Consider the following 24,369-nt stretch of genomic DNA (forward strand, 5'->3'; position numbering starts at 1 on the left):
TGCATTTCCAGGACAAGTCAGGCGACACAAGCAGATTGTAAAGTATTTATTTGTACAAAAAATCCCCCAAAATGCTAAGAAAATTGCATGATCAATATTTTGAATAGTTTGAAGCGTTCTGTAACTGAAACAGTGAAAGGAAGCACTCACATGGAGCACGATAGGCCCACCCAAAGCACTACACACCGACAAAACATCCGACCGAGTGTAGACAAGCAGCAGAGCGCGCACACACACACACACACACACACACACACACACACACTCTCTCTCTCTCTCTCTCTCTCAGTGGCATGTCTGGCTGTCACACACTCAACCCACAGCAGCAGCATCAGGACGTGTGCCACAGAAAGACGCAGCAGACGGGCTCTTAAAAATGCTTTCAATTGGAAAATGGATCAGTACAGTCTACAGTGTCGGAGCGACAGTCTTGAACAACACATACAAACAGGAAACAGTGAATGTGATGAAAGAGACGGATCACAGTCTGGTTCTGGCGGCAGTGACTGGTGTTTAATCCAAGCGGCTCTCCTCTCTGTCAATCAGCCCATGGGAGGGGGGGCCACTGCGTCTCAAACTAAAAACACGCTGATGTCAAGTTTCAGTTTCTAATTTCACTCGTTTTCACACACAAACATGTTCCCGCCGGTGGGAGCAGCATGTTTCTGATTATGGTTCAGACAGACCCGGTGACAGAACTTTCTTTTAATGGCTCCATCAATGGTTAATGATTAACTCATCCCTGAAACCTTCTGTAGTTAGATCCAACACTGGACGCTCTCTCTTCTGGCTGCTGATGTTTTTTGAGGTTTAGAATCAGTGTTAGTCTCATTACATTATTGTTTTGGATTGGTCCTGGTTATTTTATGGTTTTAGATACAGTAACTTCTGGGTTGTTTAAAGTACCATTTAGGTTGAATTCAGATTTTGTGATCATGTGTCTGATCTGTTACTCACTGTTAGTGCTGCCTATCTTTAAAAAGGACACTTTAAAAAGAGGTTTTTCATCTCTGTTAGACTCTCCTGCTTAAATAAAGGTTAAATATAAAATAGAAAAATCTCTTAAGGTTGGTGTTTAACCTCCTCCAGCAGGACACTCGGTTTGACTCTTTAATTCATCTCAGCCAGTGAATCATTTGACCTCTCATTTCCTGGAAAAGGACGACAGAGCGTTTGGACCAAAACTTCTTCACAGACTTACAGACGACTTTCAGCTTTTGATGTTGGCTGATTAAGAAACCTTTGGCCCTTTGTAAATGATTTATTAACATTAATAACTAAAGACATAATATTTGATGCCCTTTATTGATGACAATAAAAGGAATAGTTAGACATCTTGAGAATTCCGCCTCTTCACTTTCTGATGGAGAGTTAGGTGAAAAGATTAATACCTCTCATGCATAAATACAAGGCTACAGCCAGCAGCCAGTTTCCTTCACTTACACATAAGACATGTCAAACCGTTGACTTTATAAATAACTCAACAGACCAAGGGGTTTTTCACAACCTGTCAGCCTCAAAGTTTTTCCTATTAAATCTTATAGATACGTAGTAAACAATGTATTAACCATTAGTAAAGCCACTATTAACAACTTATAAACTGTTTATAAAGGATGACGTATTGGAAAGTGGCATTAAGAACTGTCACCTGCACTGAACTGGGTGATGAATTTACGTTTTCTTGGGCACTCTTGGATTAAAATCTGAGATTCATGAGTCTTCTTGCAGTTCTCACATCATTCTGGTGAATAATTTGGACAGAACATAGAAGTGCTCATGAATTTCTCCTGCCAGTTCTACTGCCTGCCAACACCCGAACAGTCAAATAAACATATGTATGAGTGATTATGTCCAACTCACCAGTGTAATTCCTGCTCACTGTTAGGACACACATGAAAAAAGGAGCCTACAAATAACGATGTACAGGTATATTTCTCTCTAAAAAAAGATTTTCATTCAAAATGTATGCATTTTTTCTTATAAATATATTGATTTCATCCAAACCTATTCAGCTTTTTTTTTATTATAAAAATCATTCTTTGGGTTGATCCTTCCCAACAACCAGCTGAAATGACAAGAAGACATCTGCATAGGTTTGCACAGCTGCATTAGACGCGAGTTCAAACGCAGACAGACATGAGACATCACTGTGCCACACTGTAAATCATTCATGCTCGGAGATTTCAGGTCAATACATAGTGCTTTACAAATGGAGATACAGATATGTTGCCTAAAACGGAAGCCCGGCAGCTGAGAAATCAAAGTGCCCATGAAGTATTGAAGCAATGAGAATGGAGGTAGACCTTTTCTTTTAGTGGTGAACCAAAGCAGCTCAGATGTTGCCCACTGCAGAGGAAGTTTAGAGGAGTCTCTGTACACCGACATGCCGTCAACAGTATCAAAATTCAACAGGTTATTATTGTTGAGCTGGATTGATTGACTTGGACAATTGATGAGTCTTCTACACACAGTCGTTCTCCCTCCTTCTCAAGCTGATGTAAACATTTTGAAAATTTGGTCAACTAGGAAGATGATTGACATCATGAGGATGATGCTAGACAGTGTCTTTTTCTTTGAAAAAGAATAAATGTTTAAATGTTAAATATAATGTGAATGCAGAGGAACATACCGCCTGGACAATAACTTCAGCCACCCACAGGTTTGTTCAGATGTCAGAGGGGAACATGAAGGCCTCAGCCATGGACATGAGACAGATCCAAATAAAAACTGCTGGTTTTTATACATTCTCTTGATTGGAGGATCCTGCCGCCCTGCTCAGACTCAATGATACATGAAACTTAATCATATTGATGTGATTTTTTGGGGCAAACAGGAGTCATAATCAAAATGGTAACTATTATTATTATTATTATTATCATTATTATTATTATTTTTTTTTTTATTTCTGTCTTTCTTTCTTTCTTCTTTCTTTAATTTTGTATGATTGAATTTTTTATTTGAGATAAGGTTTAACATAAACCCTCGATGGGTTTCTTACATCACCTGCACATTCACTTTATAAAAAAACTATGTACAATGTATTTGTAATGTTATGTGTGCAAATAAATCAAATCAAATCAAAACCTGAGAGATGTAGGCAGGAGAGGTGTAATGAAGAGAGTACTGGTTGCATTATGGGATATATGTAGGATCCTGTGTTACTGGAACTTGATATTGTGGACTGAAAGGCAGGGAGTCTCGGCCTCTGCTGCTTAAAATTTGAACATATTTTTTTTTCAAGCCACACTGATTTTTCTGCCCAATACTGGCTGTAAATGCAGCACAGGCCAATTTCAACTTTTACAGTTGTTTAGCAAATAACTGTTCACACATCACAGCAGTCACAGCACAACATTAGCAATGATTGGAGTTGTGTTTCTGGACAGGTTTTACGGCCAATATATCTGCCTCTTCAGCTGCTAAATGCTCCACTGTGTTCACCAGCAGATCACTGCCTTTGTCTGTCTGCTGCTGGGTGCTGGAGAGCATCACGCTGTGGGTTTATTAGAGCTGCCTGCTGCTGGGTTGAAGTGAGTGTTGAGACTGAGCAGTTGCAAAGTTGTGGCTGTAAAAAAATTAAAAACAGAAATGAACTAATAAAATACTAAAATGCTTTGTAGAGCTAAGTTGAACTGCAGAGTCTAGGAACCATTCTCTGTGGGTTTGTCACTAAATTACACATAGTTATTTGATCAATTTTTCATATAAAAATATTGTTTAGTGCAGTTTTAATATCTCTGTTGTGAGTGAGTAAGTTACTGGAGTGTCGATTTAAAGTTTTTCTTCATCTCGCTCTGATTAAAGTTTGGGTTTGGGACATGAAAATGTGGCAAATACTCACTGTAAATTTTAAAAAAGCTGCATGGCTGTCAATAGAAAAATAAGCATTCTTTTTGTCATTTGTTTTTTCAGATATACAGTACACCATGGTCCGGACACATAAAGCTGTTGCTTCATGTTCTGAACATCCCCTGAACAAATGAATAAACCTGAGAGATCATGTAGGTTGGCTGTGGCTTCATTGCTCTGGTCATCATCCTGCTCTGACGGACCGTTCTGTCCCACTGTCCTCATCTTTTCCCATGATCCTGCAATGTCCCATATACCCACCTGTCTTTCCCCAGACTCCTTGGCCTGATAACTGGGATGCATACAATGAGAGTTTGTACATAGTGTTCCCCTCTCTACAGAGTTGGCAGTGGGCTAGTAGAGATGGTCATAGGCACTACAAGGAACCTTCCTCTTTGGAGGTAAACTTTGTGACCCTGTTCATGTTCTGTAAGACCAGGAGCTTTTCTATGAGAGGGGCTTAAGCCAAAGCCTCTGGGGAAGTCCTGTTCTTATATTTCCATCTCTCACTGTCAGCAGTCACCAATTAATCAGTAAGGAGAAGAGTAATGGTACAGATAAAGTGCAAAATGAACCCCCCCCAAACCTCAGTGTGTGCCACTGCCCGTCTTTGGCTGTATTGTTACCCTTGTACTACGATGTCACTCCCTCCTTGTCCCTCGTTTCGTCTGTCTGCTGTGCCCAGGGCCAGTCCAGCAGGGCTCAGTTCTTTTTGAAAAAAGAGAAAAGTCTCTTGTCCCGGTCGGAAATGCGGTGAGCTCGTCTGGAGGACTGACCGCCGTGGGCCCTCGATGGCCCTGACAGGGAGGAAGGAGCCGAGCGCCACTCGTCCTGGTGCTTGTCCATCAACTGCTGGTCAATCACTCTGTGCATATCATCCTAAAGCCAAGGACAGAGCCGTGAATGAGAGAAAGACAGGAGAGACTGTCACACACAGAGGGGAATGTGGTGGGGTATTACAAGAAGTTTTGGGGAGATAGGATTCATTGATCAATTTACCTGTTAGGTGCTGACTACAGAGACACCACAATCACCCCTCACCCCTGGTAGATCACTTATTGATGCCAAATATCTCTCAGAAATGAGACTGTGTATCAGCTCCACCTCTACATAGCAAGTAATCCTAACAGCATGCTCCAGATTATCTACAGTAATTTGATTAAAACCTTTGTTTAGGAATTTGTACAAAAGAAGCACAAAACTAAAACAATGAAGATTAGATTTTGATAGGCACTTATGATATCAGCTGATACTTTAGACTACATGTCTACAGCACTTAATTGACCCATTCACTTCCACACCGCAGCGTACAGTGCTGCCAGGAGCATCTGCAGCAATTTGGAGGTCAGTGTTTTGCTTGAGGACACTTTGACATGTGGGCTGGAGGAGCTGAGCGCCAACACTGAGATTAGTGGGCGACCTGCTCTGTCTCCTAAACCACAGCTGCCCACAGAGATGCATGTTCCCAAACAAATGTTCAATTACATGACACACAATCCAGCTGAAGCACATTTAGCTGGGAGCGCGCAGGCCTCCTGGAGTTCTAGGACCACATCAGTTGCTTTGCTTACACAGTTGGTTATTCAACTTTAGATATGATTAAAATCATATTTTGAATCACCAGTGTCTGCATCCCATTAGGAGAGAGAGCAGCTGGTGATTGACATTTTAGTCAAATCTCTTTCAGGGAAAGGGCCTCTGGCTTCTCACTGTCAGTTTCTAGATGATTTTTCCTGATGATCTGTGTGTGGCGTAGACATATATCTTTTTTTATATCTCTCAGTTTAATTTATCTGAATAGCTTGTATTGGCCTGCGGAAGCAAAATTATCCAGTAATTATACCAATAAATCTGACAGAAACATAACTTTGTGCTGCACAAATAATTTTTTCTGCTTTCCTGTCCCGTTAATCATCTTGCAGCACCTGAGATTCACTGTTCACTGTTCCAAACTGCCCCAAACACTAAGGGATGGGAAAAGTTTCCAGGTTTGTTGTTAGTAGTTGCTGAGAGATAAAGCAAACAGGGGTTTATGACAAGCTGCTCAGTTCTTTACTCTATGAGCCATTTTAATGGTGAAAGTAAGTAGTAAGTATTCCTTTACTATGTAATTATAGTATTGATTAGATTGTAATGATTATAAGTGGTTACAAACATTATTATTTTTTATATAGTCTGCTGTATATATATGTACATACATACACACTAATATGATAATATATTCACAAATTCATCATTATTATTATTATTATTATTATTATTATTATTATTATGATCTACCACAGACTTTTATTAAAACCTCTCACCATAAATACCAAAGGCCCATGACATACACTACCAAATCCAATTATGTAACTGTTTGTCTATTATGTTTTATGTTTTTCATGTCACCATGTCTTCTTCCCTCCATGTTTTGTTATTTTACCAATAAAAAAATTTGTCCTCTTACTTTGAATATCAGTCAACATAAAGTAGCATAGATATAACTGTGCATCACCCAAGCATTAGGATCTACAGGGGATACAGGGGTGATTTTGATGTCTGTGTTGTCATCTCTGAACAGGTAAGGTGACCAGTGACCCACCTCCTAAAAACATTCATGTGGGGAATACAGGTGTATGGAGAGAGGAGACAGGGAGGTGTAGACAGAGGGCGGTGGTTTGGATGGTTCTCTGTGATGGTTGATGGTTTTAGAGAGAAAAAGAGCTTGGATGGGCGTTTCTCCTGAGTCAGTTAACCGTGGCATGGAATGGCTCAGCATGGCGTAGTCGGGTTAGTGCAGGATGATATGGCGAGATGGGGCAGCTCGGGCTCACCTCTAAGGCAGGAGGGGGGGTACCACAGGGGAGAAAGGGTGGTACGGAAGCTGAGAAAGGCCACTAGATCAGAAACCACAAGAGCCAAACAGTAAAGAGCCCTGAGGAGGCAAACTGTGGGCACGGAGAAGAGAGAGGAAAGAGCTGCTAGTTAGGGATGAGGAGGGGGAGGGAGGGAACACACACACACACACACACACGCAGTGTCCTCAGGGTACATATGTAATATGTTTCCTTACTGACACCCATCCCATCCCAACCAGCGGACATACACCCTCAGAAGTTAATTGGGTGGTTTAGTGTATGTGCACAGATTCTGAAAGTGTTAAATATACAGACACTGATCACAAGTGACGGGAGGGAAGGAACATGGACAAACTGTTCTACTAGTGTCATTTCATTCTTACAGATGTTATATAATACAATAAAGTCACAGTTTCTTTGTGTAACAATCTTAAAACAGCTGTTCCAAAATACTACAGGACTATTAGGCTTTTACTAATAAATTGCTTGTGACCTTTGACCCACCTGCCAGGCCTCCAGCTGCTGCGACAGGTTGAGCTTCTGCTGGATGGCGTCCAGGAGCTGGCTATTCAGAGACATGATGTCTATTTTACACTTGGCCAGCTCCATCTCCACTGCTTTCTTTCTGCAGACACACACACAGAGAAACTAGAGACTTCCTACGAGCACAGAGGAAAACAAAGCCCAACCCTTCACATGGTGATGGATGTAGAAAGACTCCTTAAAGAAGAAATTTACTTTCTCACTGAGAGTTACATATAAAGCTAATATGAAGCCACAGACAGTTAGCTTAACTGGCACAAAGACTGGGAAAAAGTCTGACGGGGGAGGAAACATGAGCAGCCAGTTTTTAACACACCAGCACTTCAGTCATATTCTCTTAATCACTTTACTTCGAGGAAGTGAGAAAAGTTAAAAATATCCCTAATTGCACAGGAAAACTTTGTGTGCACACAACTACAGCAAGTGTAGAGGGTATAAGTGGCTGTGATGAATGTTTATAAGCAGTGTGGGTAGAAAGTTTCATTTTCTCTCCCAAATAAGGGGCATCATTTGACTTGCTCTATCGTATCATCTTTTTAGGGATGGCAGTGCATTCCCTAGTGTCAGCCGATGTTGATGTTGATGAGAGTCGATTAAGACGGCTTACATATATTATAAGGAGACTCTATTTATCATGGAAAGCCGGCTACATTCCTCTACATCTATATAGTTACTCGTGACAATATTATTAGGAGTTATAACTGCATCAGTGTAATGCAGTGTTCATTAAGGATGTGCTGTGATCCTACTTGGCTATGGCGTCATCTCTGTCTCTGATTGCACTCTGGAGCTGCTCGCTGGGTTCTCGGACTTCAGCCATCATCTTCATCCGCTTGTTGTCCTCCCGCAGAGAGCACATTTCTACAGAGAGCAGCGCCATCTGCAGGTCACATGGGAGAATAAAACAGATGTGTGAGACACTGGCCTCATAAATGCAAGATTGCTTCAAGGCTTTGGTGGCAGAGTTATACAGAGGGCTGCTTGTGTGTGATATTTAGTTGGCCCAGTTCAACAGGAAAATAAGTGGCCCGTGTGTGGGGACTATCATGTCAGATGTTTTGAACCCACAGGAGGAAGTGAGCTGTCCTCACGGAAAGAAAACAAGGTTAAAACAACGTCCTACATTACAAACAACATACATCAAATTCACACTGGCTCTCAAACAGGTGGGAACTACATCAGCAGCACCAGGGCGTTCCAAGCGTTATTCTAAGACATGAGCGTTTCTTAATGCAATGTTATTCCACCAAGAAAGACCTGCTGTGATCTTGAATTAATGAGCTCTGTCTGACACTTTGCTTTTCATATGATAAGCAGCAGAGCCTCGGTGTGAAGACTTCTGTCTTCAGCTCGACTGTTACTTTCATCAACGTGAATGTGCGCATACAGTACACGGTGTACATGAGTGAGCACCAAACAGATGTGAGAGGAGTCGGTACCTGATTGTGCAGCTGCAGCAGCTCCTCTTTACTGCTGCGTGTTTTGTCCTGCTCAGCTTCGAACAGCTCTCTGACCTCCCTCAGCTCTTCTCCCAGCTTCCTCACCTGCTCCTCCAGAGCCTCCTCATCACTGCGCCGCGAGCCCTTTCAACACACAACAACATAATAACCTAAGGTTATTATTGTTAAATAAAACTAATGAAGTAATGAAAAACAAATGTAAAAAAACATTTTCCTTAACTAAGTAAAAAATAAAAACAAGGCTTCACAAAAAAAATACATAAATAAACTAAAGTTACAGAGAAAACCTCTGTCAGTTTCTTTCATACATAAGCCTATAATATTTTGGGTGGATGTGAAATCTTTCTTTATTTTTTGGCTGTGTGGATGGAGCAGTATCTTAGAGCTGATTGGCTCTCAGTGTACGACCACTTTAAGTGTCAAAAACAGTCACTGTATTAATGAAGTCAAGAACAACAGTTTAATTACTTTATTGTTAATTAACTGCAGTGATGAGCACTAGAGCTGCAGCACCTACGACCAGTGCTGGGCAGTCCAGTTCGATGATGAGTTAATTTTGAATTGTTTCATCTAAATGAGTTGGATTTCCATAGTTTGTTGGGTTTGGGAGTTTTTTCATGTTTTTTTCTCAGGTTGACTCGACCTGCATCTCACCTCAGAAGCAGAATTACACCAATTTCACACTTAAGCTGCCTAATGCGTCGCCTGTTTACATGTTTGTTCCCAGATCTACATTTTATGTTCTGCTATTGTTGTGTCCAGTTGAATTTTCCTGATGATTCAATTCATTTGTATGGTGCCAAATATATACTGTAATAATATACTGTATATTATCTCAAGGCACTTTACATGGTAAGATCAAGTTTTCTGACCTTTTTGAATGTCGCCCCTGACAAATGCCCCATATTACAAAAAAAAAACCAAAATCTAACACTGCAACTAATACAAACGACACTAAAACTAAACATTTTCAAAAAATGAAAACTAAATGAGCAAACCTGCTTTAAAAACTAATTAAACTAAAAATTTAAAACAAAAAGTCAAAGCAAAATAAAAATAAAAATCAAATCTAAAACTACTATAACCTTGACATGCACACACTGTGTATGCACTTACATTATATGTTTCTGTCCATAGTTCAATATAGTGTGTGTCTACAATAAGCCCACAGAGGCTGTATCCTGTTGAAGCAGGTTTGCTGTATTTCTTGAGCAGTTTGTTTCAACTCGGGTACATCATTAACTTTATGAGGATAGGTATCCATTTTGTTAACACCTTATTTTATGGGTTTTATAGTTTGCTGTTAATTTTCTAGAAAGGAACTGACATGCAGTACGGTTCCTGGAGGGAATTATGTGATTTGGGAGCATTAAAAAAGAAAATTGCTTAATTACAATGTCAGCATGTCAACTGAATGTACAAAACTGTATCAGGTGTCAACATGCGGGCATACCATTCACTAATTCTGAGAACAAACATTTCAATAATGAACCAATATTTATTTTGGTTAATTTTCGTTACAGTCAGTAGGATGAGAAACTTCAAAGAAATTCCTTTGGAAATCACCAACTTCTGAAAAACTCCACACAACCATGTAACCTCATGGCTGTCATGGCCGTTCAGCTTAAGGAAGCAGCTACAAGTTTTTGAAATCCGATGGGTTTAGAAAAGTGTATCGTGCAACTTTTAACTTGGAAATAAAATCCTCTTTCTGTTTTTCTTCAGTGTCTAATTCTGCTGCAGATGATAAACGTATGCAGACATAACTGATTAGTTAGTCTGCATATATTTGTCTTGGTGTAAGTATGAACTTAAAGCAAAGTATCCAAAGTCAAGTGACTGAGTAGCAACAGCATCTCAGCTCATTTCCTGCTTTGGCTGAGTGATTAAGTTCTTGATAGACTTTGGTTTTGTTAGGCTTACTGAGTCTCCATTATATATCATTTGGTTAGCTGCAGGAAACAGTGACAACAAGAAGGCAGGCAGAGATAAGCCCACTACAGAACCTGTTCAGTCTGCCACAGCGTACTGCTCCATTTAATTTATAGAACAATTTGAGACATTGAGACAAAATATTGTGATATATATATAGTGACTACTATATAATTTTCTGGTTCTTTGCTTAAAAATGAAAATAAATAAGTGGATGCTTATTACACTGTCTTGTACCATTGTCTCTATTTTCACTATAATAATACCAAATTACACAGCTCAAATGATGGGACCCCTAAAATTAGGCATTACCTCCCTTTTTTGAAGTGAGAAGCTACTTTGTCAGTGTGCTGTTCTTTACCGTGGACTCGTTGCCGTCCAGCAGATTCTGTGTTAGCCTCCGTAGTTCCAGAAGGCTGGTGTGGAGGCTGCCGGTAGGCACATCCTTGGCTGAGGACGTCTCCGAGGACTCGTCCATGGAAGAGTCAGTGGACAGCGCCGAGTCTGTGACATCGTTCCCCCGGAGATGGGAGCAGAGCGAGCGGACCTCACAGTAGGCTTCCCACAGTTGAAGACGCAACTAAACAGACAAATGGGGGGGGTCTTTTAGTTACCCATCTGCCTGGTGCTCACAGTGGGATAAAACTAATTAAGAGTGCAGTCAATGAAACACAATCCTGCGGTCATAATAATAATAATAGTGATAACAATAACCACCTGCTCCCTCTCCTGCTCCTGCTCCTCCTGCTCCATGCTCTGCTCGATCTCACACAGCAGGCTGGACGGGTGTGGGGTGAGGCTTTGAAGGCTGTGCTCCTCTGTCAGCTCCTCCAGTTGCGCGGTGAGCTGCCTGTGGGACACCTGAACCTCCTGGAGCTCCAGCTGGCTCTGTCGCAACTGGACACGACAAAGGAGGCAAAACTGGGACTTAACAGTGAAAACCTGCAGAGGTCTGACAGAAGTGCTGACTATCTGAGGGACAAATCTTAGCGTGTAAACACAAAAATGGCTTTGCAGACATAAATGTACAACATCTACGGAGGCAGTAGCTACCCTCAAAGATCTAACAGTCCGTCATGCATGTCTCTGTACCTGTAGGTCCTTCTCGTGACACTGCTTCTCCAACACCAGCGTCCTCTCTCTGAGGTCGTCCACTGTACTCTGCAGCAGCTCGTTCTCCTCCAGCATTGCGTGCACCCGGCGCTCCAGCTCCATCTTCCTCTCCGAAAGCATCTTAATCTAAAATGTCAAACAGCACCGGTTAGTTACCAGACCACAGGAAACAGGCATTAAGTCGAGAAACGGTGGACTGTTCAGATTTCCTGGTCGATAGCGGACAGATGGGCAGCTATGGACCTCATTAAAGGATAAATTTTGTTGTTTTTCTGACTCTGAGGCAAGCTGGACTCTTACACAAGATTAAAAAGTACTCCCACTGGTCTGAAGAATGTTTGTTGCCTAGCACAGGCGTAGGCGTTAGTTGCCACCCTCGTCTTCAGGAATGTTTTGGTGATATGTTTGCTTGGTATCAGCTTACTCCTTACGATGGCTATGTAACGGCCTTCCACTGAAGGCTAGCATTGCAGCGACACAACTGTTTCCTAGTGAATAGTTTTTCTTTTAAGCTGCTTGAGCAGCTTTCCCCATTAAACAAACATCAGTTCTTGTTCATTTTTATCCCTCCTGCGTTTGACCTACATCTGGTAACCTACTTCACAGCACAGGAGCTTACATGTGAATCAGTTGTTTTCACTACCATATGAGCATCTGCATTGCCAGGTTCAGAGTATTCCTGTGCTGCTATAGTCTCTGTCTTTACACAAATAGGGCAAAAAGTCATTAGTCATCAGCACATGTCATATGGAGGCAAAGCGTTAGAAAAGTGGGAGCACCCAGACATTGCAGTATCTCAGCTAAATATAGAGCAGTAGCCTTTTATCCCAATTATAGCGCAGGCTCTGCAGTCTTGGTGTTTTCTGCCTGACTTTGAAGAGCAGTGACGGGGAAATCTCAGCTGTTGTTATGCTCTAACCTTTGCTCATAACATAACACATCTGGCTGATATCATACATGAACACAACTGACATCACAACACATCTCATGCTCTGATTACCAAGCACGTTTTTCATGCTCAATCTCAGGAAACAGGGATTGCCATATGGGGATGTCAGATATGGATTTTTTAATTTATATATAAATTCCTTTCCTTTTTGTCTTCCTTTCCTGTGACAACATGAGATCCTATTTGGATCACATGTCTCAACTAATCTTACCGGACAGAGTAGAAGCAATTGTAAATTCAAAGACAAATAATGGTGCAATCCTTGTTTCTATTACTTTACAAGATGTTTCATGCAGCATGCAGTCTGGCGTTCGGTAACCACTCACTTCTAGCCCTTGCTGCTCCAACCAAGACGGAAGGAGGGTGAGGGAAGGAGGAATGGGTGAGGAGAGAGATAAAGATCACAGAAAGAGAGGAAAAGATAAAGTTTAAGAGGAGGTTCCCTGACAGAAGAAACAGTTCCAGCTGAAAGAAGTGTTTTACTATAGTGGGATTTTTCACTTATTATCACCAGGAGCTCCAACTTTAAAGTGACAGGATGTAACTTCTGCCAAACAGCAGCCACTGTGACCAATGAGAATAATGGTACAGAAGTTAAATCCCTAGCTGTCACCTTAGGCACTCAGGCTTCTTGCTGAGACCCAATAACTACAAACAAGCAATATTATTTTAGCAGATAGAACTGATCTCTATCTTTGGTGGGTGACTGGTCACGCTGTGTGCACTCTAAAAGGCACAGTTCAATCTACTGTACACAGTGTTAAAGTGATATATAACGGAAAAATGCTACCGATAGCAGCTCACCTCAGCCTGTAGAGTCTCTAGTCGTGTCATGTGCTGGCTTGTAGACATACTCTTCTCCCTGAAGTCGTCCCGTAATGAATGGACCTGAGTGGACAGCTGCTTCTCCACCTCTGCAGCCTGGACACACACAGACAAACACAGAATATAACAAAAATTGAGCCAATGTTTGCCTTGAATGAGTCTGTTATTGCTTTAAAAGTATTCCAGTGATTAACATTGCTCTCCTATAACAATGTCAGTCTCACAGTAGACAGTACAAACTGTCAAAATCGATGCAGCAGAAACAAGAAAGGTGCATTTTTTCTCAACGTGCTGTCCTTCTTTGTCAAAGCCTGGTGCCTACATTACCCACAGTGCAAGTTGACCACTGACAGTTCAGTCAGGAGATTCAGGTGTGTTATGCTAGTAGCAGCTAATGTGGCCTAGATATGAGGATCAGGTCTGGTAAACTCCCCCAGGCCCAGATTGTTTTTGTTTTCAAACTTCAGTCCCAACCAATGTTGACTCAAGTGACATCACTTGAGGCAATTTAGCAGACATCACACACACACATTTTTTTTCACATATGCAGTAGACCTGTAAACAGACCTGAATGTGTGGAGTCGGTGGACCTCCCCTTTAATTATTGTTCTTGGTAATGTTGACACAACAACACGTTGTTAAAGTGTTACATTAACTGTTCAGTTAGATTAGTAACATTGCACAGCAGCTCTTTAGTCTGTGTTCACTCACTAAGATACTGAGGTGACTCATTGGTGTCTGATAGAAAGTGTAAGCACACACACACACACACACACACACACACACACACACACACACACACACACACATATGTATAGAGATGCATAAAGAAACTGATATTCACAACAAACTCAGCGTTACTGATGTAGTCATGCTCCCTGCTCTGTTCCTGGAAACGGAGCATCTGATAGCTGTTCCTCAAATGTCATGGCCCTTTTCAAAAGCCGCATAGTCCACTGCTCAGTATTTGTGTAATCCAGCACAACAGCAGACTCGAGCTGAGTGGACAGGTGGGATCAGACTACACAGTGCCTGGCTGGTCCTCATTAGCATAGAGCTGCACTCAGGAAGCGACCGTTCGCATTATCATCACTGCCATGGCAACAGTAAAATCCTAAAAATGACTCACTTTTTACAGTGCACTGAGGAGAGTAAACATGGTGTATATACATGGCTCCGTTATCACAAAAAAAACTTAAAGCAAGTACATGTTGAATTCAAATTATCAGTATAATTTTCACGTTTGTCTTTTAATCACCATGTGCTGAGTCAAAATGAAGATGACTTATTGCATCAACATGAACTGCAGCCTGTAGGTGGCACTGCACGCTGCAGCAGCTTCTCAAGAAACCCAAAGAGATCTGAAGAGGCTCAGCAACTGGTCGTCTAGATACATTAGTTTACTTCAGTTCACTAGTGACCTTAGGTAACTCTGGTTGTAGCCTGTGCCGGTGTTCTGCTGGGAGTCTCTGGAAAGGACAAGCTGCCAGGATGACTCTGCCTCAGCTGCATCGTTCTGGGGCTTCGCTCTGAGCAGTAACTAACACGATGGAAGCACTGTAACTACTCTGTGTGATTTTTATTGGAGGCTCGTTAAAAAACTGACTATAAAGATGTCAAAAGAGTAATGCATGCCCAAAGTTCTCCTCGCATAAAATGTTTCTAATACGAGGGTTATCTGGACACTTTTTTGATTACTTACATTGAATCAATTAATCATCCACCTCCCAGTGCAATGTAACTCCAGAAAGGACTGAGATTCAGGCATTATGAATTCTTAGGCTACGGTGAGTGGGAACCATAATATATGGAAATATAGACTAAATAAAGAAATAACCTCTTTGGTATGGTAATATTACCATAATGATGCTTAAATTATTTCCACCACACTGGAAAATTAAATTCCTTCCCTGTGCACCCATTAGACCTGGCTGCAAATAACTTCTACTAATTATAACACTTTCAAAAACATAAAGATGAACTACCTATATGCTGGATCTGCTTCTAAAGGCCACAAGGAAAATGTTACAGTTTTGACTGTGTTGGTCTTTTAATGCTTAGTCTGTATAAATAAAGGCTTTTAACCTTTTTGAACCTACTGAGTGCCTGGATCTGGATTTTTTTGTCATTCTTGACTGAAATCTTCCAACCGTTTATTTAACATAGTGATGGAGTTTACAAAATCAGAATGAGTCAAAACGTGTAAGTTAAGCTTTCAATCACAAAACCTAATGAGTGTGGTTTACATTGAGTGAATGGATAACTGATTGGGCTTGACTGATGACTGAATCATATTGAAAAGGTTGACACTCGAAGCAGGTTAAACAAATGCTAAGAGAAAGGTGTCACTGCTGAAAGTATTGTATTCCAACATAGGAAACGTAAGTGCTTTCAGGAACTAATGGTAAAATATGGTCTGGAAAACCCAGCTTTCTCTGGATACTCATAACTGAGGACTGACCTGCACATAGATATGAATGGCTCAACTAAAATTGTTGTCTATGAATATAACCAGATGTATGTAACCCGGAGGCTGTCTCAGCCTTTTACCAAGCCTCAACAGCCAAATACAGCCAAATACAGCCCAGCCTCCCTCTCCACCACTCAGCTGCCTGACCTCTGGGCTTTCCCCGCTAATGGCTCGATCTGGTCCCTGTCCTTGCTGTGGGCCCCCCCAACCCTGTTCCCACCCACAGCCAACAGACATACACACCACCACCACCACACATACACAAGCTCCTTTTTTTCTTAAATAAGAAATAATAATTATGTTGATGCTGTGTGTTTATGTGTGTATTATTCTCCTCATTCATGCAAAACCTCTGTTCCTTCTGTTATGTCTCACGCACACGTTTTTTTGTTAGTTTTTTCTCTTTCTTTTGTGTTTCTCTTACATGTCTGTTTTATCCTCTGTTATGTGTTTGTCTGTGGTTACACTTTTTTTTCACTTGTCCTCTAATCACTTAAAAAAAGAACAAACTTCCAACTGCTGTTTGATGCAGGATTTAACCTTGTTGTTTTCCTATGAGATAATGTCTCTGAGCCAGCGTGTATTCAGCTACTGTGTCCATGTCCAGATGTGGGTTTCTGTGTGACATGCTGTCTTCTCTGTGTGAGAAACAGATGTGCAGTCAGTGGTGGCCGGTGCAGTGACAGGTCACAGTGGTGACGTGACATCTGACCCACCGGCCCAACAAGCTGACACACTGAGCTCATATAAAAACACCACAGAGTTGACCGCAGACTGTCAGCTTTTGCAGATAGTCATCTGCACATGAATTCCTGAGATATCCCAGATCAAGTGTTATCAGCACAACAGGACAAACAGGGGCAAATCGGACTGCTGCGACAGAAGCACTGGCAGGGAGCAGGGCTCAGCAGAGAGACGTGTCCCTTCACCGCCTCTTTACTCTGACATTTACCTGAGAAAATGCTGAACAGTCAGGAGGAGGAGAGCCGAAACTTGAAAAGTAGACATCCCTCCTGCTGATTAAGTAGCAGGCGCTCTGTGGCTGTGGAGCATGATCTAGCAGATGCGACTGCAGGTGCATCGTGGGTCTTTGGTGGCACGACCTAGCATCAAGCTATCTCTATCCTAGTACCATTCTGTGGTGCACATTCCCATGGTAACAACACATGGAGTTACAATTTGCATGTCACTCTGGTTGTCATAGCAACCAGGGAGAAGTGGGATTGGTAGAGCTGCAACTTGTGGTCTCAGTGCTTCTGGTATTTTCCTTAGTCACTTTCACAGAGCGCTGCCGTGTCTAGACTCAGGGAGGGTGGGCAACCCCACTTTCAAAAGGTTGCATAACAAATCCTCAGAGTGACAATATGTACCAATCACAGAGCTAATCCAGCTACAGCACCTTGGGCTGATGGGAGGCAGACGTTATGTGCTCCAGTGACTGGATGTGAACGAAGATGATGGCTGGACAGATGCCCGGGGACTGGAGGTTGTAGAAGGAGGAGTGAAACCAAATCCTGTGCAGAGCGTGATCTGGATACACTGAGGCCACACACGACACAGGATGCCAGATTTCTGCTTTTATGATTCAAAAATATTCACATTACACATCGCTTGTTAAAGTGGTGTAAATAACAAATCAAAAAAATGAATTATTCCTCCTCTACAGCCTCAAATAAACAACTTTGATGAGTCACTGGAGGCTGCTGTCAAATTTTAATTAAGTAAATTCTCGAGGTTGAGGGAAGTAGAACTGACCATGGCCATAAAGCATGTAGACACTTTTGCTGGAGTCAGTGCATCCCCAGCCTTCTCTGAGCATGTGTAGTAATGTAATTAGAGGAAGGCCCCTTTCCTGCTAGTTCACTCTGATCAGATTAGGCTTGAGGAGACTGGCTGTCCTCACACTCAAGACCCACACAGACCAGCACACGTCTCCTGGGCTCTGCTCCTCGATGAATGGATTCTATTTTCTCTAGGTGCATTGAATATAGTTTATCATTCTATCATTAGTGTTGGAAAATTTACTCAAACATGCACACACACACACACACACACACACACACACACACACACAGGCATACCCACTGAGAGATAACCACAGGGGGTATGTGTGTCAGCCCAGGAAAATATGTGACAGAGCAGGAGATTACATTTTTAGATTGTCTTTGCCCAGATATCTAAGTTACCTGCTGTTATTAATTAAGTAGAGTATGGACAGGAGTTGTTTTGGTTTTGGACTGAATGCATATGGTAAGGCTATTAGCACGGATTATAGCCTAATCCCCTCAGCACTGCATCTTACCCCATGACTTACATCACTTCCTATGGTGTGCCCTGCCTCTCAAGGTCATCCCATTGCAGCCAATTGAAGGCTCTGTTAAGAACCAATTCCTGGTTTGTTAGGAGGGGGATGTACTGTTTTTATTACTCTAATCTTTGGCTGGCTGGAAAGCATAATCTGAAAAGCCGTGTAGTTGTATATAGAGGATAAAAAAATACCTATTCTTCAATAAGTAAATTAATGAATCCATAAATAAATGGAGGGGGAAAAAAATCAGTATTTTACCTTATAAATGAAATCACTTAAGTTTGGTTGAGAAATCACCCTCTGAAATGTTTGCAGTCACATATGGAGGATGAAAAATTACTAATACAATGATAAATTAATCAGATTAATAAATATCTCATTTATTAAATAAATGCTGTAATGAATACATAAATACACAATTAAATGCACAATTAAACAAATCAGAAAATGAACAAATAGGTGACAAATTTATTTTATTTTCATATTTATTTATTTATGGTTTCCTCAATTTCTGATTTTATTCATTTATGCATTTCTATACTCAAAATACATGTAGATGGAAATGTTTTACCTTTATAAAATGTGATTACCTATTTTTTCATTTATAGATTTGATTATTCTTATGTCTATTAATTTCATCATATATTTATTATACTTTTAATTACCTTAAACGTGTATTTATTTATTGGATATTAAGTCTTTTTTCATCCTCCATAGTGTTGTAATGGCAGCCATAAACCAGTTAAACTTTTAATTTGCATCTCCTGTTTATGTGTAATTGCTGGCCCAGAGGCAGTGGATGGAGCCTGGTGCTCAACAGATGTGTCTCTTATCCAATCACCACTCTCTGAAATGCTATTTCCAGCAGGTATGCTGAAGGACCGCAATAACAAGCTCATAATCATTTGATGGACAGAGGAACGTGTCCACATATATACCGATTTACATCATAATGAGACTGTTCCATTTAAAAAGGTAACCTTTACAAGAGATGGGTAGAGCCGACCTCCCGTTCACTACTGCAGGGTTTCCAGTTTTACATTCCCCCAATTCAATCATAGCTGTAAACAGTTAACGTTACTTAGTCACAGCCCATTGCTTAGTAATGAGTCCAGACAGACAGAGAAAAGAAAGTGAGAAAGTCAGAGAGAAAAAGGGATAAAACGATAGAGAGAGAGAGAGAGAGAGAGAGAGATAGCACTGTGACTGACCTCATTTATTCTATTACCCAGCAGGTCTCCCTCTGTCTGCCCAATGCACTGAATCATGAGATCTGGATCGATGGAGTCAATTAGGTCTCATGAATTTCACTGAGTCACAAAGACCACAAGATATGCTCTCCCTCAAAACACAATACAGACCACTTCCAGTGAATATCTTTATAGATCCCCACACCCAGGTTTCAATTAAATCAAATGCAGTTTAATTATGCTAAGTGCCTGCTTCTGCTGCAATCCATAGCGACTGACCCGTCCTGCACAGTCTTTGATTGCAATGTAATGATGGTGTTGGGGCAAGATATGGCAGGAGGCTAATTTAATCTGACCAAAACAACAAGGAGAGCTGCTCTGCATAGCAGCGAGCTGGGGGTTGAAATCAGCCACATGGAGCCTTCTCCTCCCTGAGCAGCGTGTGCCCGGCAGCAGATCTCATCTTCTCCCAGGAGGAGAAACAACACAATCAAGTGTGAGCGTTGCTATAGACAGCAGTGCTGACGGGGTTATCAAAGCGCCTGTACGGACTTGTCAACCTTTGTATATACAGCTCTGGGCATATGGAAATGTTGTCTCTGCGCTCACTGCCAGCCTACCTGGCTGCTGACAACACTGGGATGCCTCTGTTTATAGCCCTTAAGTTGATATAATGGTCTTACAGGTGTTTAGACTATATACCCCTCTAACAGGCTAGGTAGCATGACGTAGTCCTGCTGTGGGTGAGGAGCAAGTTCAGCCCTGTGACTTAACAGCTGCTAAGCTTGAGACACAGTTTAGGAAATATGATTATCAATCATTTTATATTGTTGCAGTGATACTTCATATTACTTTGACACTTGACATAGCGTGGGCAAATGAACAAGAACACAGTAACATTCAAGACAGCAATCACATTAAGTATGGATAGTCTATATGGAAAAAGTGTCCTTGTTTTGGTGTAGACTGAGCAGACTGAAGTGTTTGAGCTCATTAGCAAGGGATTAATCAGCTGTAGCTACAGCTAGCTGCTCTCAGCTCCATCAATCTGCATCTACTGCCAATCTCAGTTCGCCCTGATGTGAGTCCAGTACATCACGTCAGCAAGAATATTCAAGCTTCAAATCCTCATATATATAAATATATATATATATATATATATATATATATATGTATGTATGTATCTTATCCATTTATCTGTCTATTCTGTCTGTCAATCTCTTTTTCTACCTCTCATATCAGACCTTTTCTGCTCTGCCAGTCATAATAACTGCACTCAAATTACCTGTCAATATGCGTAGTGCTATTGCATAAGTGTGCAGTCCAATCATTCTAAATTATTCACCATAAAACCCGGAAGCTCCGCTTTTATATTGATGAGTTGGCATAATTCAGGTGAAGTTAGAGAGAGACAGGCTGAATGGAGGTAGATTCCCCCCTGAGGGATGATGAATCTTCACTTGGCTGAGCACCTTATGTCATGTCAGCCATGCAGGCTTGAATTGGACTGAGTGGCCCCGAGGCCAGGCCAGGGAGAAACACATACTATACACACACACACACACACACACACACACACACGCACGCACACACACACACACAAGAAGTTTCTCAGTAGGGTGGATGGGTGTTTAAGGCAGTATTAAGTCCATGTGACACACTGACTCAAAGCCCTGACTAATTAACTTTTCCATGCAGATTGGCCCAATCCATCTGAAGAAGGACATCTGAAGCACACACACACACACACACACACACACACACACACACATATGGATATTGCTCACCCTACTGAGTTGCTCCAGCAGTCTATGGTTCTGTTCAGAGAGCTCACTGATGGCCTTGGTCTTGTCCCTGTCAGCCTCTCTCAGCTGGACCTGGTGGCGCTCCAGCTCACCCTGCAGCTGCTGGACATCCGTCTCCAGCTCGGCCACACGACCCTCCCACTCCCCCTCTCGACTTTCCAGACGCCGACGCAACTCATGCTTTTCCTGCTCCAAGTGCTGCATATGAATGAGGGGAGAGAGGGTGACGCTGTTAAACTTTGATTTGCTTGCACTTGATGCACAGTATTGCCCTAATTTTACAGAGCATAAGTGTCCAATGAAATCCCTGAGTGTGTGACAAAGTCAGAGACTTCACACAGACGCTGGTGCTTCAACAGACTGAGAAAGTTGGACTCAATCCTTGGAAATATTTCACTGAAGGTAAGAAAAGTGGAAAGGGATGGCAAACAGACCCCCTCGCCACAACAATAAACAACAAATAACAACAATAAATGCACAATCAAGTTGTTTTTTAAAGGCTGAAATTGCCATTCTTAAATTTTTACCTTCTGTGCAAAAGTGGTGCTTATGATATCACCGTGGCATAACATGTAGCATTAACATGAAAACATATGACATTGACAATGAATAAAGTTTGACTACTGCACCATACACCAGGAACTGAAGTTTTGTTAAACAGCAAGACTTAAAAAAGTTCAAAACAGTGACAATAACTGCAACTGTGATATAAAATGAAAACAAAAAGTGAATCTGGTGCAATCTGGAATATAATTTAGATTTTAAACTGAAACAATCTTTTGTGTCCCTAGCTTCTGGAGTGACAGCTCAGATAATACAATGGTTCTTCCTTTTCTCTAGATGGCAATGACCGGTGAACAGATGCACTGCACCACCAGCAACTGCCAGAGTTTGGATGGGAGTTGATTATTACGGTAAAGTCCAAGGCTGAAGCAGCTGGCATCTGTGTGGTCACTGTTTTCATCTCTGGGTAAAAGCCCGAATAAAAGGAGGGATCAAAGAGATACAAAACAAGACCACAAAATAAAATCATCAGGAACTGTATCAACATTAATAATAAGAAGAGTTTGATATTAAGAGGCAGCTTATTTCTCTGAGCGGCTACGTGGGGATGAATATGGATCAAAGAGCTGAACAGATGTACAGTAGATACACTAGGCCCCAGACAGCCACAGGATTAGTCTTTGTGGTTTCTCAGGCCACGTGTTGGCTTGTGTGAAGGATTTTGAAAACAACAAGAACAATAGCTCAACTGTACAGCATTCACTGTAAACACGATGTGTGAAATAACTCAAAGACTGTACTACACCTCTTGTTATCTTGGTTGTTGGTCACTGTAATGACAGAGACAGAGACGTTCACTTTCTTTCTTTGCATCAGAGTGACCAGCACATTTCAGCTGGGTGGGTAGTTCCCAGCTTATAGCACATAAGGTGCAAGAATACACCACCATAAAAAAGGAATAGTGCAACGTGAAAACCCATTTCTCTGGTAGCCCGAAAGTGAGGCTCTACAGTTTGTTTACATTGTGGAGGCCCAGACTTGGTTGTAGGATTATAGCATTTTGATGACAAACCAGAAAGAGGCTTATGGCAGCATTAAAACTTGAGTAAATTATCATTTTCTTTTCTTAGTTTACCTCTAATTTCTCGTTGAGATCTTTGTGCATTTTCTCATATTGCTTGGTCAAGTCTTGGTTTCTCTCCAGCAGCGCTTTGCCAAGTTTAGCAGCTAAAACCAAGTCTTTTTCCTTCTGACGGAAGAGCGACAGTAAGTCTGCGTTATGCCCCACCGCAGGCGTTTCTAGGTCCGACAGCTCCTCCTCGTCGTCCCGCTCCCCGGTAAGCATGGCCAGTTCCTCCTCCAAGGCCATACCGAGGCCTCCAGAGCCGGTGTGCCGCAGCGGGTGACCCTGAAAGCCGCCAGGCTCCTGGGCGGCGGGGCTGGACCGGGACTCCATGCAGTCGCTGTCCAGTTCCAGTGGTGCTGAAACCACGGCAGACGTCTGCAGGTCTAGGCAGAAAGCGGACATCGCCGCCCGGCGGACGAGAAGCCAACAGATAAGAGCCGACTGATTTCACTCCGGATGAACCCACCCTGCTCTGACTGGGTTGGGCTGACCGGACCGGCTTGTTATCGACAATCCATCCATCATTCTCCAAATTCAGACCTGGATCCAGTTAGATTGTAAACTGCTCTCTTTCCAGTTTCCTCACGTCCCTCTCTCCTTGTAAACCTACCAATCGCGACTCTGACTCTGATTGAATCCCAGCAAACACCGCCTCGTCTGCAGCTGACTGTCTGTATGTTATTGGACACACAAAATATCTCTATCCCGGTATGAACCGCCTCGATGAGCTCTGCGTAGCGGTCGGTCGGTCAGGGTCCACGCCGTCTCGGGGTCCGGGGTCCCCCATAATGATCGGCCTCTTACACCGGAGGCATTTGCCAGTCAAACAGATGAGCGCGATCCCGATGCCTTCTCATCCTCATTCCCTTCTTGAATGCGCGTTCCCGCCACGGTAGTGACGCCAGCTGCAAGCTGTTACAAACGGGCAGCCCATTGGTTGAAAACGATAGCGCCATATTTTGGTGGTTCACATCTGTGACAACCAGTAAATGAGCAACGTGAAGAGGTGAAAGAAGAACACACCGCTGCCTGAACGATGCAGTAGCCGTGTTTTAAATGGTAAAACTGGAAAATGTTTCGTTAAACCCCATGAATGCAATTATTTACATTAAAGACTTAAAAAAATGTAATGATGGATCTAAATTGCATGTTTTATATATTGCTATTATATTGAATATTAACCTGTCAGAGAAAACTACTTCCCCTATACTTATGTTACCCTAACATTACTCATAAAAATAGTCAATTTGACCCGTTTGTTTCCACTTAGTGTAATTGTCAGATTTCTAGAAACAAATGGTTGTTCCCACTTCCCTGACTGTCCTGACACAGCTGTCCTGACGCTTTAACTGTGCTCAGCTTTGGCACGGTGCGCCACAAAGTGTCAGCCTTTGAGCTCAAAGCGCAAAGCATTATGGTCAGTCAGGTGGACAAATTCGCATTTCAGAAACTAAT

The 24,369-nt window shown here is 42.0% G+C and overlaps 1 protein-coding gene across 2 annotated transcripts; it reads right to left on the bottom strand.

Annotated features, from left to right (window-relative positions):
* Nucleotides 1–3,150: 3,150 nt before the first annotated feature.
* LOC139623632 (BICD family-like cargo adapter 1) lies at nt 3,151–23,786 on the bottom strand. 2 transcript variants are annotated; one of them, XM_071481999.1, is made up of 11 exons: nt 22,924–23,769; nt 21,267–21,482; nt 13,491–13,607; nt 13,013–13,024; nt 11,717–11,863; nt 11,342–11,521; nt 10,986–11,204; nt 8,672–8,815; nt 7,982–8,112; nt 7,194–7,314; nt 3,151–4,728 (listed from the first exon to the last, which is right to left on the bottom strand). In XM_071481999.1, exons 1-11 carry the CDS (start codon nt 23,314–23,316, stop codon nt 4,552–4,554), a joined length of 1,857 nt encoding a protein of 618 aa, XP_071338100.1. In that variant the 5' UTR covers nt 23,317–23,769; the 3' UTR covers nt 3,151–4,551. The 2 variants fall into 2 exon arrangements, with proteins under 2 accessions (XP_071338100.1, XP_071338101.1); XM_071482000.1 differs by lacking the exon at nt 13,013–13,024 and having other exon boundaries at nt 22,924–23,786.
* Nucleotides 23,787–24,369: the final 583 nt, after the last annotated feature.

Source organism: Trachinotus anak, unplaced genomic scaffold (assembly GCF_046630095.1).
Source record: "Trachinotus anak isolate AG129_WGS33_773 ecotype Australia unplaced genomic scaffold, CSIRO_AGI_Tana_v1 ptg000008l, whole genome shotgun sequence".
Classification (NCBI taxonomy): domain Eukaryota; kingdom Metazoa; phylum Chordata; class Actinopteri; order Carangiformes; family Carangidae; genus Trachinotus; species Trachinotus anak.